This window comes from Hemibagrus wyckioides, linkage group LG06 (assembly GCF_019097595.1).
Source record: "Hemibagrus wyckioides isolate EC202008001 linkage group LG06, SWU_Hwy_1.0, whole genome shotgun sequence".
NCBI lineage: Eukaryota > Metazoa > Chordata > Actinopteri > Siluriformes > Bagridae > Hemibagrus > Hemibagrus wyckioides.
This window is the reverse complement of record NC_080715.1, coordinates 1,324,613-1,339,572: the sequence shown is the minus strand read 5'-3', so window position 1 is coordinate 1,339,572 and position 14,960 is coordinate 1,324,613. Positions and strand designations below refer to the sequence as shown.

Below are 14,960 nucleotides of genomic sequence, written 5' to 3'. Positions count from 1 at the left end.
CACCACAACACCCTCAAACACCACGACACAACACACTCAACCACCACAACACAACACCCTCAAACACCACAACACCCTCAAACACCACGACACAACACACTCAAACACCACAACACCCTCAAACACCACAACACCCTCAAACACCACAACACAACACCCTCAAACAACACAACACCCTCAAACACCACAACACAACACCCTCAAACACCACAACACCCTCAAACACCACAACACCCTCAAACACCACAACACAACACCCTCAAACACCACAACACCCTCAAACACCACAACACCCTCAAACACCACAACACAACACACTCAAACACCACAACACCCTCAAACACCACAACACCCTCAAACACCACAACACCACAACATCCTCAAACACCACAACACCCTCAAACACCACACCACAACACCCTCAAACACCACAACACCCTCAAACACCACAACACCCTCAAACACCACAACACAACACACTCAAACACCACAACACCCTCAAACACCACAACACAACACACTCAAACACCACAACACCCTCAAACACCACAACACCCTCAAACACCACAACACAACACACTCAAACACCACAACACCCTCAAACACCACAACACAACACACTCAAACACCACAACACAACACACTCAAACACCACAACACCCTCAAACACCACAACACCCTCAAACACCACAACACCCTCAAACACCACAACACAACACACTCAAACACCACAACACCCTCAAGTCACCAAACCCTCAAACACCACAACACCCTCAAACACCACAACACACTCAAACACCACAACACAACACACTCAAACAACACAACACAACACACTCAAACACCACAACACAACACACTCAAACACCACAACACAACACACTCAAACACCACAACACACTCAAACAACACAACACCCTCAAACACCACAACACAACACACTCAAACACCACAACACAACACACTCAAACACCACAACACAACACACTCAAACACCACAACACACTCAAACAACACAACACAACACCCTCAAACACCACAACACAACACACTCAAACACCACAACACAACACACTCAAACAACACAACACAACACACTCAAACACCACAACACAACACACTCAAACACCACAACACCCTCAAACACCACAACACAACACCCTCAAACACCACAACACAACACCCTCAAACACCACAACACCCTCAAACACCACAACACACTCAAACACCACAACACCCTCAAACACCACAACACAACACACTCAAACACCACAACACCCTCAAACACCACAACACAACACCCTCAAACACCACAACACCCTCAAACACCACAACACCCTCAAACACCACAACACAACACACTCAAACACCACAACACAACACCCTCAAACACCACAACACCCTCAAACACCACAACACCCTCAAACACCACAACACAACACCCTCAAACACCACAACACCCTCAAACACCACAACACCCTCAAACACCACAACACACTCAAACACCACAACACAACACCCTCAAACACCACAACACCCTCAAACACCACAACACCCTCAAACACCACAACACACTCAAACACCACAACACAACACACTCAAACAACACAACACAACACACTCAAACACCACAACACACTCAAACACCACAACACAACACACTCAAACAACACAACACAACACACTCAAACAACACAACACACTCAAACACCACAACACACTCAAACACCACAACACACAAACACCACAACACAACACACTCAAACAACACAACACAACACACTCAAACACCACAACACACTCAAACACCACAACACACTCAAACACCACAACACAACACACAAACACCACAACACACTCAAACACCACAACACAACACACTCAAACAACACAACACAACACACTCAAACAACACAACACACTCAAACACCACAACACAACACACTCAAACAACACAACACCCTCAAACAACACAACACACTCAAACACCACAACACAACACACTCAAACAACACAACACAACACACTCAAACACCACAACACACTCAAACACCACGACACAACACACTCAAACACCACAACACACTCAAACAACACAACACAACACACTCAAACACCACGACACAACACACTCAAACACCACAACACACTCAAACAACACAACACAACACACTCAAACACCACAACACACTCAAACACCACGACACCCTCAAACACCACAACACACTCAAACACCACAACACAACACACAAACACCACAACACACTCAAACACCACAACACACTCAAACACCACAACACAACACACTCAAACAACACAACACAACACACTCAAACAACACAACACCCTCAAACAACACAACACACTCAAACACCACAACACACTCAAACACCACAACACAACACACTCAAACAACACAACACAACACTCAAACACCACAACACAACACACTCAAACAACACAACACAACACTCAAACACCACAACACAACACTCAAACACCACAACAGAACACCCTCAAACACCACAACACCCTCAAACACCACAACACCCTCAAACACCACAACACACTCAAACACCACAACACACTCAAACACCACAACACACTCAAACAACACAACACACTCAAACAACACAACACAACACACTCAAACACCACAACACACTCAAACACCACAACACAACACACAAACACCACAACACACTCAAACACCACAACACAACACACAAACACCACAACACACTCAAACACCACAACACAACACACTCAAACAACACAACACAACACACTCAAACAACACAACACACTCAAACACCACAACACACTCAAACACCACAACACACTCAAACACCACAACACAACACACAAACACCACAACACACTCAAACACCACAACACAACACACTCAAACACCACAACACACTCAAACACCACAACACACTCAAACAACACAACACAACACACTCAAACAACACAACACAACACACAAACACCACAACACACTCAAACACCACAACACACTCAAACAACACAACACAACACACTCAAACACCACAACACAACACTCAAACACCACAACACAACACACTCAAACAACACAACACCCTCAAACACCACAACACAACACACTCAAACACCACAACACACTCAAACACCACAACACAACACACAAACACCACAACACACTCAAACACCACAACACACTCAAACACCACAACACAACACACTCAAACAACACAACACAACACACAAACACCACAACACACTCAAACACCACAACACACTCAAACACCACAACACACTCAAACAACACAACACAACACACTCAAACAACACAACACACTCAAACAACACAACACACTCAAACAACACAACACACTCAAACAACACAACACAACACACTCAAACAACACAACACAACACTCAAACACCACAACACAACACACTCAAACAACACAACACTCAAACACCACAACACAACACACTCAAATGTAATGATTCATTCAAATATGATGCATGTCTCTATTACAACAAGTCTGTGTGTGTGTGTGTGTGTGTGTGGTGAACCTGAACACACCTTAAACCTACACACAGACCCCAGTGAAGCTCCAGAACGAGACTAAACCCAGTACGAGTCATGTAACCGCTTACACGTGTACGTGTGACACAATCAGCCAATGGGGTACAAATACTTTTAATCCTAATAAAAATACCAGTGCAGCTACAAAGTACAGCTAAAACCCTGTCAGGGTGTGAGGGCAATTAGAGCTAAAATTCCTAACAGGTCTGAACTTGACAAATCATCCCCCTGCTGAAATGTCTACCCTACAGGCACTCTGAACACACACACACACACACACACACACACAGGACACAACTGAAGCCCAGAAGCTCATCAATCACACAGTATTACGACCTGAACACAACCACGACTCTGCCTTTAAGGCACTGTATAACTCACACCTCTGATCAGTACACAGCATTGCCTTCACAGCATTCTGAACTCTACTGACATTAACACACACACATGCAGACACAAACACAAACACACAGATATACTCAAACATACACACAGACACACACACACTATGTCTATATCTAAGTATTTATTAACAATTTTTATTAACCCCACTCTCTCCCACCACCAGCAGCCTTTCTACTAGGACACACCCTTTTCAGCCAGGAGACACCCTTTTAGACTAGGACACACCCCTTTTGGCTAGTACACGCCACGTTTTCTATAATGTTGAATTAATCCAACAGCACTGCTTATTACATTACAATTCTGCCTTTAAGGCATTCTGAACTCTGGACTCGAGGCACTGCTGTTTAATAGAGTAAAACGTCACAAGAACAAACTGCAGCCTTTAGGGCACTCAGGAGACACAACTGTGCCTTTAAGGAATTTAACATCATCATGTACTGTGGGTAAAATTGTGCCTTAAAGGCATTAGGAATTAGACCTGAAATACCTTTAGGGCATTGTAAAAACATCAAAAGGGAAATAAATGTACACGAGATTCTGGTCAGTTTAATAATCCAGACACTGGACCCTGTCTCATGCATTCAGTGTTACACCAGAAACCCACACTGCTGCCTTTAGGGCACATCGCCGAACTCACCGCTGTTATCGAAGTCTATCTGCTTACACGTCCCTCCCGACTGCCACGGACACCCGTACACGGCTCCTCGCTCCGTCACCGAGGATGAGGAGGAGGTGTTGGCCTTAGGAGCGCCCACCAGGATGTTCTGCCTGAGGGAGAGAGCAGCACAGGGACGCTCGGGCCTTTAGGGCTTTCACACACTTACAGGACACAATAATCATCATCTATACAGACACTCAACTCAATCAGAAAGAGTTTCTTAATGTCTATTCAATATAGACAATAGATATAGATATTCAGACAAGCTTTCCATCTTAGGAACAACAGATCTACACGACCTGCGAGAATCACTTCCTGTAGGTGAGTTCAAATAAAGTTTATTTGGAATATAAAAAGATTAATTCCAAGAAGATTGAAAATTTGTTAATAATAATCAGAAGCATTTAATGTAGAACACTACAACAAACCAGTGACACTGCAGAACTGAGAACAGCATCACATCTGTACACAGTCAATACAAAACAAACAAACAAACAAACAAACAAATTTTCTAAAGCTTAAAGCCATGAAAAAACTAAATGTGTGAAGATTATTGATTAGTTTATGGTTTAAAATCAGTGTAATGTACCAGACTGTATTGTTCATAGAGAATTTCGTGATTACATAATAATAATAATAATAATAATAATAATAATAATAATAATAATAATAATAAACTACATTCCAGAGCTTTTTAGAGAGGTCTCATTGAAAAGACGCGAAAGTTTTTAATGTGTAAATATTAATGGAAAAATAAATGATGACATCAGACAGGTCGAGGACTCTGATGTGATGCAGTGACGTCACAAGACCCCCGGTTTATTAATGAGATAATTAATATGAATAATTGTCACACTCACAGTTTATCAGAGGGACTGAAGAAATCCACAGAGAAGCCGAAGTAACTGCCCTGAGGTCCGGAAAAAACCGACGGATTATCGATGTCCAGGTTAAAGGGAGTTACAGGACACACGGAGAATAGAGTTAAAATGAAATAAAGATAATAATCCAGATGTTTCCCCATCGCAGCTGTCTGTCTGTCTGTCTGTCTGTCTCTCTGTCTGTCTCTCAGTCCTGTAGAGTAAGTCCAGCTCTAACTCAGTTTACTGAACACACACATCCATGTTCTGCGTCATTATTCAGAAACCAGCGCGTCTTCAGCTCTTATCGCGTTACTAAAGTTCCCCCGTGGTGATATAAAGCCGTTATAACCCCTTCTCCGGGGCGAATTGAAGCTTTATAACGCTTTAAAGTAAAGTTGTCTCAGCAGAGGACGAGGCTCCGCTCCGATGCTGTTGATGTACGAGCGAAGCGGTTGTGGAAAAGACGTCCCGACAGGAAGTGACGCAATGACGCAGAAACAGGAACTCCTTCTGTCCGTTTCACGAGCTGGGATTTATTTGTGTTTTTAGTATTTATTACATTTCCGAGTTTTATTGATGAGAATTAATTATTATTAATAGAATTATTAATTAATAAGGACTGGTCATTAGATGATCGGACAAACCTGAACATTAATCTGCAGAATCACTCTGATCTGTAATAAATTATAACTTTTTCATTCATTTATCACGCAGTTCTTTGCCCTGTGGTTAATGTTTTCCTGTTAATGTTTTCCTTCTGTTACCCTTCTTTTTCAACCTCTCTTCTGTTACCCCATCACTGCAGGCTGAGCCTCTGATAGATCATCTCTCTCATCATCTCCACCTGGAGTGTTCATCCTGACAGTATCACCTGCTGGATAATGAGGAGTGAGAAGTGGAACAGCCTTCCAATTAGTGTTGGGGATTCAGACACAGTCTCAATGTTTAAGTCTAGGCTGAAGACACATTTGTTTAGTCGAGCTTTTAATATATAGTTCTTAGGTAAAGGAGCAGATCTGGAAGGTTCATGGTCATAGAGTGTTTGGTGACTGGGATGTTTGGATGCTGTCTTCTTACCACCCTCACAAGTCGCTCAGGTTTGCTGACTGTGAAGTGGTTGGACGCTTTATGTCCCGGGAAGCCTTCATGTCTGTGACCTTCTGGCTCTCCCTTTTAGTTATGATGTCATAGCTAGTCTTGCCGGAGTCCCTGCCTGCACTTTATACATAATCTACATTGTCTTTAAGCATCACATGATCAGAATCATACTTAATATTTTTCTCTTTCTTTCTCTACTTTCTCTGTGGAGCTATACACCCCACTCCTGAGCTCCCAGTGTTTGCCAGTTTCCAGTGCGACCACTGCCCTACCCCTGGTCGGAGTCTGGTCACTTGTTGGTGCCCACTGATGCTGTGGATGGATCTGTGTGGACCAGGAGACACCCATGGACAGAGACACTTGGGGACTTTCACACCATCACAGATCTGCCATTTCATCTGTCAGCCTGTGACAGCAAAGAATTAGTGTTTATAATGACCTTAGAAACTACAATGACCTAATAGTTCCTCATGGGTCATTGATTTCTGTTGTAGAAAGGACATTAATCAATCAGTTACAGTTACATTATTTACTGTTTAGTGTCACCCAAATGAGGATGGGTTCCCTTCTGAGCCTGGTTCCTCTCAAGGTTTCTTCCTTTCCATCCCAGGGAGTTTTTCCTGTCAATCCAGTAGGAGGCGAGTTTTAGCTTGTTATTGAGTGTAACCTTGTGCAACACCGCTGCATTAAAGTGAGGAGTGTTTTGTTTTAGTGAAGGGTGTGTGTGTGATAGACAGGAAGTGATAAATTAACAGTATGGGGGGAGGGGGAGAGAGAGAGAGAGAGAGAGAGAGAGAGACAGACAGACAGACAGACAAAGAGAGTGGGGGGGCATTTCCAGGTCATTGTGTGAGGGAGATAACAGCAGTGGTCAGTAGTGGCTGAGACTCTGAGCCTGGTGTTGATCCTCCTCCTCCACAGACACTCTGACATCATGACTAATGCAGCTGAGAGATCAGACTGTGGGCTTATTTGGAAACAAAATGTTTGTGAGTCAGGATTTAGGAGGGGTGTAGATGCTATGCTGAGATTGGCGCACACACACACACACACACACACACACGCCAAAGCACTCTGTGTGTGTTGGTTCTGCACCATGTGAGGCAGTGTGTGGTTCACTAATCACTGTTTTCCTGATGAGGGGAAAATCCACTGTTCAGCACACAGCCTGACTCACAGAGGAGACATTTCATAAAGAGAGAGAGAGAGAGAGAGAGGGATAGGGAGAAAGAGAGAGAGACGGGGAGAGAGAGAGGGATAGGGAGAAGGAGGGGGGGGGAGACAGACAGAGAGAGAGACAGAGGGATAGGGAGAAAGAGAGAGAGACAGAGAGAGAGTGGGGGAGAGAGAGACACAGAGAGAGCGAGACAGAGGGATAGGGAGAAAGAGAGAGAGACAGAGAGAGGGGGGGGGGAGACACAGAGAGAGAGAGAGAGGGATAGGGAGAAAGAGAGAGAGAGACAGGGAGAGAGAGAGAGAGAGGGATAGGGAGAAAGACAGAGAGTGAGAAACAGACAGAGAAGGAAAGAGAGAGAGACGGGGTTGTGAAGAACAGACAATCTGAAACAAAGCCAAGTGGGTCACCTGTTTCACTGGACATCCCTGACCAGAGCAGTTAGTCAGCTGAATCTCATCACAGGGAGTATAGAGTTTTACTCAGTCTGTAAACAAAAACAATACTGATCTGATGATGTCACACAGGGGGCAGGGTTAGGGGATTATTCCTGGAGGAAGCTGCTGTTGTTTATAGCCATGTTTTTACAGACATTCCTTCATTAATATCTTTCACACACACACACAGCTAAATAAACCTAACTATGTCTAAATAAAACCTCTTTCTCTCAGGAAGTGACCGATTTCTTCCAGTCCCTGATGACAGTTTTTTTTCTTGCTGTGTTACAGTGACCCCTAGTGGTAAAGCTGTGCACGTGCCTGACCACCTAATGCTAATCTCACACACACACCTAATGCTAATAACACACACAAGCTGTTCAATCTGTCTGGAATATGCTTTATTTACACTTTCACCTTGGCCAAAAGGATAAAACACACACACACACACACACACACACACACACCTGTACACCCTTCAGATCACACACTCAGCAGGTGAAACCTTTATTTTGTCAGAACTCTAACAGCTGATTCACACACAGGGGGCGGAGCTTAGGGTAAACTTGATCATGTGACATTTTACACCATTTAATGAAACACTTAACGTTAGCTAGGATGCTGCATTAGCTAGCTAGTTGGCATGCTAGCATTAGCAGAGTGTGCAGGATGTTAGCACACATTACACAACACAGCAGTTCAGCTAACACTGAAGAGTTCAGTTGCAAACTTGGCTACATAAGCAGATAGCTAACAATTCATTATGCTAACATGTTAGTCAGCTCATGCTAACAGAGGGCTGCGCGGATGTTGCTATAGCTTTCCTGGGATTTTTCATGGCTACATAATTCAGATAACCAAAGGCTTTACATTAGGACAATACTGTATTTTATGTTGCTTGCAAGCAAACTTAGCTGTAGAGTTCGCTTACAGGCTACACAACAATATGTTAACTGGCTAACATTAGTATGTTAGCTTGCTAGCCTTGCTGCTAAATCATGACATTGTGTAAAAACAGTATTCAAGTCAAACAGGTGAAATATCACTATCAGGTAAGCTGTCGTGATTGGCCGAGCAGGCTGACCCAAGGCTCCGCCCCTGCTGAATTCCATTAAGTAGTAGGCTGCCTCTGTAGGCACCGAGGTCCCGTTTGGAAAGTAGCACAATTCTGTTCACCGTTTGGACAAAAGATGGCTGACTGAAAGCAGCTCTTGGTCCAAGGACTCGTCTTTGAGTAGAATAACGCGCTGAAACCTTTGTTTTTATTACGATGAGGAAAAAAACGTCTGATATTAAATTCATTACCACCGAATGAAAGCAGTCTGGACCACAGAATCACATGACCCTGAAGATCACCTTCACTCTCATGTCCACTGAGCTCTTTCCTCTACGGATGATCTGATTGGTGGAGAGAGGGGGAAAAAAAAGAAAAAAAAAAGAAAAAAAAATGTTCATGTTGAGGCTGTGTTACTCGTCCAGGTCGAGTGTGTTAAGCTCCTCCTCCAGTTCGTCCAGATCCTCCCCCGTGAAGAGATTCTCATCTACAGGCACCGCCTCTGACTCTGCGTCCTCATCCCCGGCCCCGCCTCCGTCACTGTCAGTGCTGCCGTCCTCCTCCAGCGTGTGGTCCTCACCGTTCTCCACTCCACCCGAAGCCTCGCTCAGTTTGTGGTCTATACACACACACACACACACACACACACACACACACACACGGTTTGTCACCAAGTGCATTTTCTGACTGTTTACTGTGCATGTATTTTTTTTCCTCTTTTAACTGTCTGTCCTGTCTGCCCCCCATCTGTCCGTCTGTCCCTCCCCACTGTCCGTCTCTTTACTCGTCCACTCTGTCCGTCTCTTTACTCGTCCACTCTGTCTGTCTCTTTACTCGTCCACTCTGTCTGTCTCTTTACTCGTCCACTCTGTCCGTCTCTTTACTCGTCCACTCTGTCCGTCTCTTTACTCGTCCACTCTGTCCGTCTCTTTACTCGTCCACTCTGTCCGTCTCTTTACTCGTCCACTCTGTCCGTCTCTTTACTCGTCCACTCTGTCCGTCTCTTTACTCGTCCACTCTGTCCGTCTCTTTACTCGTCCACTCTGTCCGTCTCTTTACTCGTCCACTCTGTCCGTCTCTTTACTCGTCCACTCTGTCCGTCTCTTTACTCGTCCACTCTGTCTGTCTCTTTACTCGTCCACTCTGTCCGTCTCTTTACTCGTCCACTCTGTCTGTCTCTTTACTCGTCCACTCTGTCTGTCTCTTTACTCGTCCACTCTGTTACAGTTTAAGTTTTTATCTCCTGTAATAAATCGCTCTTGTCACCATGTTGTAATGGAACCATAAGTGAGTGATCTACATGTTTTGCAGAAACACAGCAGAACTGCATTTTGAGGCGTTGCCATGGCAACACCAGCGTCTTAGATGTTTACACACTACTGTTTCTCCTTCACGTCTCACCGTCTGTCTCGCTGCTCGGCTGAACTCGGGAGGTGAACCTGTCCGCCGCCGCCACCGTTATCCCCGTGTTGTCCACCTCTTTCAGAACAAACCGGGCGATATCGATGTCCTGGCACTGCTCATCATCCTCCTCCTCCTCCTACACACACACACACACGTCATCAGATTACACAGTGTGTTAATAAGTGCATTACACAGGGTGTAATAAGTGTTAATAAGTGAGGGATAACAGAGTGGTCATGTGAAGATGGACGCAGCTGGTCACCTGCTCTATAAACTCATCGTCCACATTGGTGTATTTGGTGTCGTCTGCTTCCTCGTCATCATCGTTAACCAGCTCGGGCCGGAACTCGAAAACTTCTCGCCCGCTCACCTGTACAGGTAACATTGAGGAGAAGACATTACACTCATCCTCCTCCTCCTCAGCGGAGAGTTCAGAAGGGATTATAAATGACCACACAGCTGTATTAACACTTACAGCATTACAGAGAGAATGTAGCTGAATGTAGCTGCAAACTGCTATATTACAGTGTCTCACAGGTTTCCATAGTAACATGTAGATCTATGGCTGAAACAGCTGCTGTTACAAAGTCTTAGAAATAATAACGATTTTATAAAAGAAAAGGGATTATAAACATTTCTGATGCACTGTAACACTCCCAACACTGTGTTTAACCTGTACTGACCCCTGCTGCCCCTGTCAGATCACTGCAGTTATTTAACACTGGGCAGCATTAGAGACTTGACCACAGGTCAGTGTAGTGTTCAGTGTCATAGGAGGTGGTTAGTGTGGTGGTCAGTTTAATAGGAGGTGGTTAGTGCGGTGTAAACCTGAACTCACCCCAAGAGCTTTTCCTGCTTTAAAGTCTGCCTTCTTCCTCTCCATGTCCTGCTGAGCTTTAGCGATCTTCTCCTGCCTCTTCCTCTTCTTCCAGGCCAGAAACGTCTCCAGAGTGATCCGAGTCACATTTGGCCCCAGAGCCGCTCGCTAACACACACACAGAAACACGTTTCTTAAAATTATATTATTTATTTAAATGTTCCTAACACTTTTTGGTTTATAAACTTTTTTTTAAACTTGATTTTAAAATGAATTTTAAGTGAAGTTTTATTTAATTGTATATAATAATCCTCTTTAACTCCTTCTGTGTAAAATCTTTTAGAAACCAGGCTTATCTGAACTCTGTGTTTCAGTTCATGAGACCGTTAGAGTTATCATTTATTTCTGTTTCCTGTGAGAGTCTTCACCTCGTTCTCGATGAGTTCCTCCAGTGAGATCTGCTCCTCCTCGTTCTCCTCCTTCTTCTTGTCTTTCTTCAGGACGAAGCCCACGGGTAGAGCGTGACGATACATACAGCCATCTCCTCCCGCCGGACACACCCAGAACCACCCGTACTTATTATTCTCTATAGCCTCCAGGAAGTACTTACACACCTGCACACACACACACATTATTCTCTACAGTCCTCCAGGAGGTGAGGTAGGAAGTGGATGAGGGAACCTATGGCAGTAGATTGATCTAAAACCTGTTCTACTTTTTATACATAAAACAACAACAACATTCATCTCTAATACTGTGTGTTAAATCAAACACTCAGAAGAGGAGAACCCTATGAGAAGAACCCCACAAGGAGAACCCCATAAAGAGAAGCCCCTGAGAACACCACTGTGGCCCTGAGGAGAAACGTACAATCTGAGTCTTGGCCTTCTTCTTCTCAGCCTCTCCGTGCTTCTTGTTGACAACTTCCTCCAACTTCTTCTCATCCCAGTTCTCCATCGTGTCTGTATTTCACAATGAACAAAATCATCACACTTAACTTCTCTCTCTCTCTCTCTCTCTCTCACACACACAGAATGGACAGTGAGACTTGCCTTTCTCCAACTCCTCCTCTCGAACGTCCACATACACACTGCGCTTCTCACACTTCCTGTCCAGACTCAGGTCATGAGAGAACTTACACTTATCCCCTTTAGTGCACTGGCCTTGTTTAAAGAATGCACACAGAACAGACTTCGGATCCACACCTGAAGAACAGAGAGAGAGGGGGGAGAGGAGAGAGGGAGGGAAGAGGGAGAGAGGAGGGAGAGAGAGAGAGAGAGGGAGGAGAAAGAGAGAGAGAGAGAGAGAGGGAGGAGAAAGAGAGAGAGAGAGAGAGAGAGAGAGAGAGAGAGAGAGGGAGGAGAAAGAGAGAGAGAGAGAGAGAGAGAGAGAGAGAGGGAGGAGAAAGAGAGAGAGAGGGAGGAGAGAGAGAATAAATCAGAGAGATAGACAGAGAAGACAGACAGGTGCATACATACAAACATACCTATGTGGGAGACCCTGATGACCCCCCCACCCCCCCCTCACCTTTGCTGACTTTCTGTGCAGCCACTACAGGTTTAAAGAGTTCATTCAGCTCAGAGATCTCCTTCTTCTTGTCCGCTTTCTTGGTCTTGTCAGCTTCAGCAGCAGCAACCTGTAAAATACAGGTCACACAAATCACACAACTGTAACACACACACACACACACTCTCACACACACACACTCTCACACACACACACTCTCACACACACACACTCTCACACACACACACTCTCACACACACACACTCTCACACACACACACTCTCACACACACACACTCTCACACACACACACTCTCACACACACACACTCTCACACACACACACACTCTCACACACACACACTCTCACACACACACACTCTCACACACACACACTCACTCACCTGTCGGGAGTTCTGTTGGCCATATTTGACCTGCTGTGTGACGGCTTTGATGAACTTCTGTTGTTTGGCTCCCTTTTTATTCTTCAGTCCGAAAGTCTTGTCCTAACACACACACACACACACACACACACACACAGAGAGAGAGAACTTGGAATAACTAGCATAATCAAGCAGACTAATATACTAACAAAGTTACCAGTAGGGTTTAACACCACTAGTTAATGAAGATAGTCTGTTTATTAAATTATTCGTTTTTAAACATGTACTTTATCAGTGACGTGATTGCAGCTCGCGCACGTTAGCTAACACACTGCTAGCCACAGAACAGATAAGGAATTGTGTTAGCTAGACTTGCTAACCGTTCGCAAATCTTTTTCTCATTTACATGGGCGGGTAAAATGAAACATTTATATCTAACCTTAATTAGAAACTTATTACAGATATATTTTAATTCATAATCAATCACACATCGCTGGCTGTCATTAGCTAGCTAGCCGGCTACGTTGACGTGTTTGGCGGCTGGCGAGTTAATATTTAATGTTACGTTTCGCACCCGTTTCTGAATAAACCCCGCCTCCTGTGCTGTAATTGGCTAATAATCCAGACTAGCCCTACACGCCGATTTGACAGCACGTTTTGGGCCAATCAGAGCGCAAAAGAAGGAGATTGTCCAGCCAATCCTGAAGCAGAAATCCACACTTTCTCTCGATACAGGTGGGAACAGCCTACCAAGTTAAAGAAAATGAGCTAGCCTAGGGGCCACTAGGCCGAAAGTTCAGCATGGCTGCTCCGTGTGAGACTGACTAATCATTTTAATCGCGTTCTCCTTTACTCACTTCAATAATCTTCTCCTTCTTCTTCTCCTGGGTTTTCTTATTGCCAGTGGGTTGAGCTGGTTTCTTCGGCGGCATGTCTGTCGCGGTGTCTCTGTAATAAACCCGCCCGAATCCAGGTCCTTTGCTCAGCGGCGCTAACGTGAAACAGCCAGGGGTACACCAACACAGAGTGTTCGCGATCAATAACGTAGGCCGCGCGCTGCATTATGGGTAAAAGCAGCACTGTGCAGCTTGTGTTGGTACACGCATGTGTTCAATGGAGCAATGAGAAGTAAAAGTTTCGATACTAAAAAAAGGTGAAAACATTCAACTAAAAACTACAATCAATAAAATAAATCAATTTAATGTTAGAAAATAAATTCAATCATTTAATACAATCATTATCTTACTGAGATATTTTACTGAGGCAGGACAAGACCAGGGTAGAGCTGGGCTAATCATTTAAATTACACATTAATACAATTAAAATCTTAACAACAACAACAATAATAATAATAATAATAATTGTTAAATAAAATAATTGCATTATTATTGAATAAAATTATTATTATTATTATTATTATTATTATTATTATTATTATCATTATTATTATTATTATTATTATTATTATTATTATTATTATCATCATTATTATTATCATTATCATTATTATTATCATTATTATTATTATTATTATCATTATTATCATCATTATTATTATTATTATTATTATCATCATTATCATT

At 43.7% G+C, this 14,960-nt stretch overlaps 2 protein-coding genes across 2 annotated transcripts in view; both read right to left on the bottom strand.

The window, feature by feature from the left end:
• Nucleotides 1-5,979, bottom strand: part of itgav (integrin, alpha V) — a 46,542-nt gene extending 40,563 nt beyond the window's left edge. The window contains exons 1-2 of the mRNA XM_058391953.1: nucleotides 5,504-5,979; nucleotides 4,623-4,753 (exon numbers count right to left, since the gene is read on the bottom strand). Coding sequence (XP_058247936.1) covers nucleotides 4,623-4,753; nucleotides 5,504-5,667 — 295 coding nt within the window. The 5' untranslated portion in view covers nucleotides 5,668-5,979. The remainder of the gene's footprint in view (nucleotides 1-4,622; nucleotides 4,754-5,503) is intronic.
• Nucleotides 5,980-8,601: 2,622 nt separating this feature from the next.
• On the bottom strand, nucleotides 8,602-14,412 carry zc3h15 (zinc finger CCCH-type containing 15). The gene is made up of 10 exons (XM_058393533.1): nucleotides 14,235-14,412; nucleotides 13,399-13,500; nucleotides 13,018-13,126; nucleotides 12,543-12,695; nucleotides 12,361-12,452; nucleotides 11,919-12,104; nucleotides 11,512-11,658; nucleotides 10,936-11,043; nucleotides 10,671-10,809; nucleotides 8,602-9,888 (listed from the first exon to the last, which is right to left on the bottom strand). The coding sequence occupies exons 1-10, from the start codon at nucleotides 14,307-14,309 to the stop codon at nucleotides 9,683-9,685; spliced, it is 1,317 nt and encodes a 438-aa protein (XP_058249516.1). The 5' UTR covers nucleotides 14,310-14,412; the 3' UTR covers nucleotides 8,602-9,682.
• Between the last annotated feature and the right edge of the window lie 548 nt (nucleotides 14,413-14,960).

Excerpts from the sequence above, each read along its gene's own strand:
- zc3h15 (XM_058393533.1), bottom strand. The coding sequence starts at position 14,309 with ATGCCGCCGAAGAAACCAGCTCAACCCACTGGCAATAAGAAAACCCAG. Across the intron at positions 12,696-13,017 it reads TGCACAGAAAGTCAGCAAAG|GTGTGGATCCGAAGTCTGTT; the intron begins GTGAGGGGGGGG and ends TCTGTTCTTCAG. Across the intron at positions 12,453-12,542 it reads AGAGGAGGAGTTGGAGAAAG|ACACGATGGAGAACTGGGAT; the intron begins GCAAGTCTCACT and ends TGTGAAATACAG.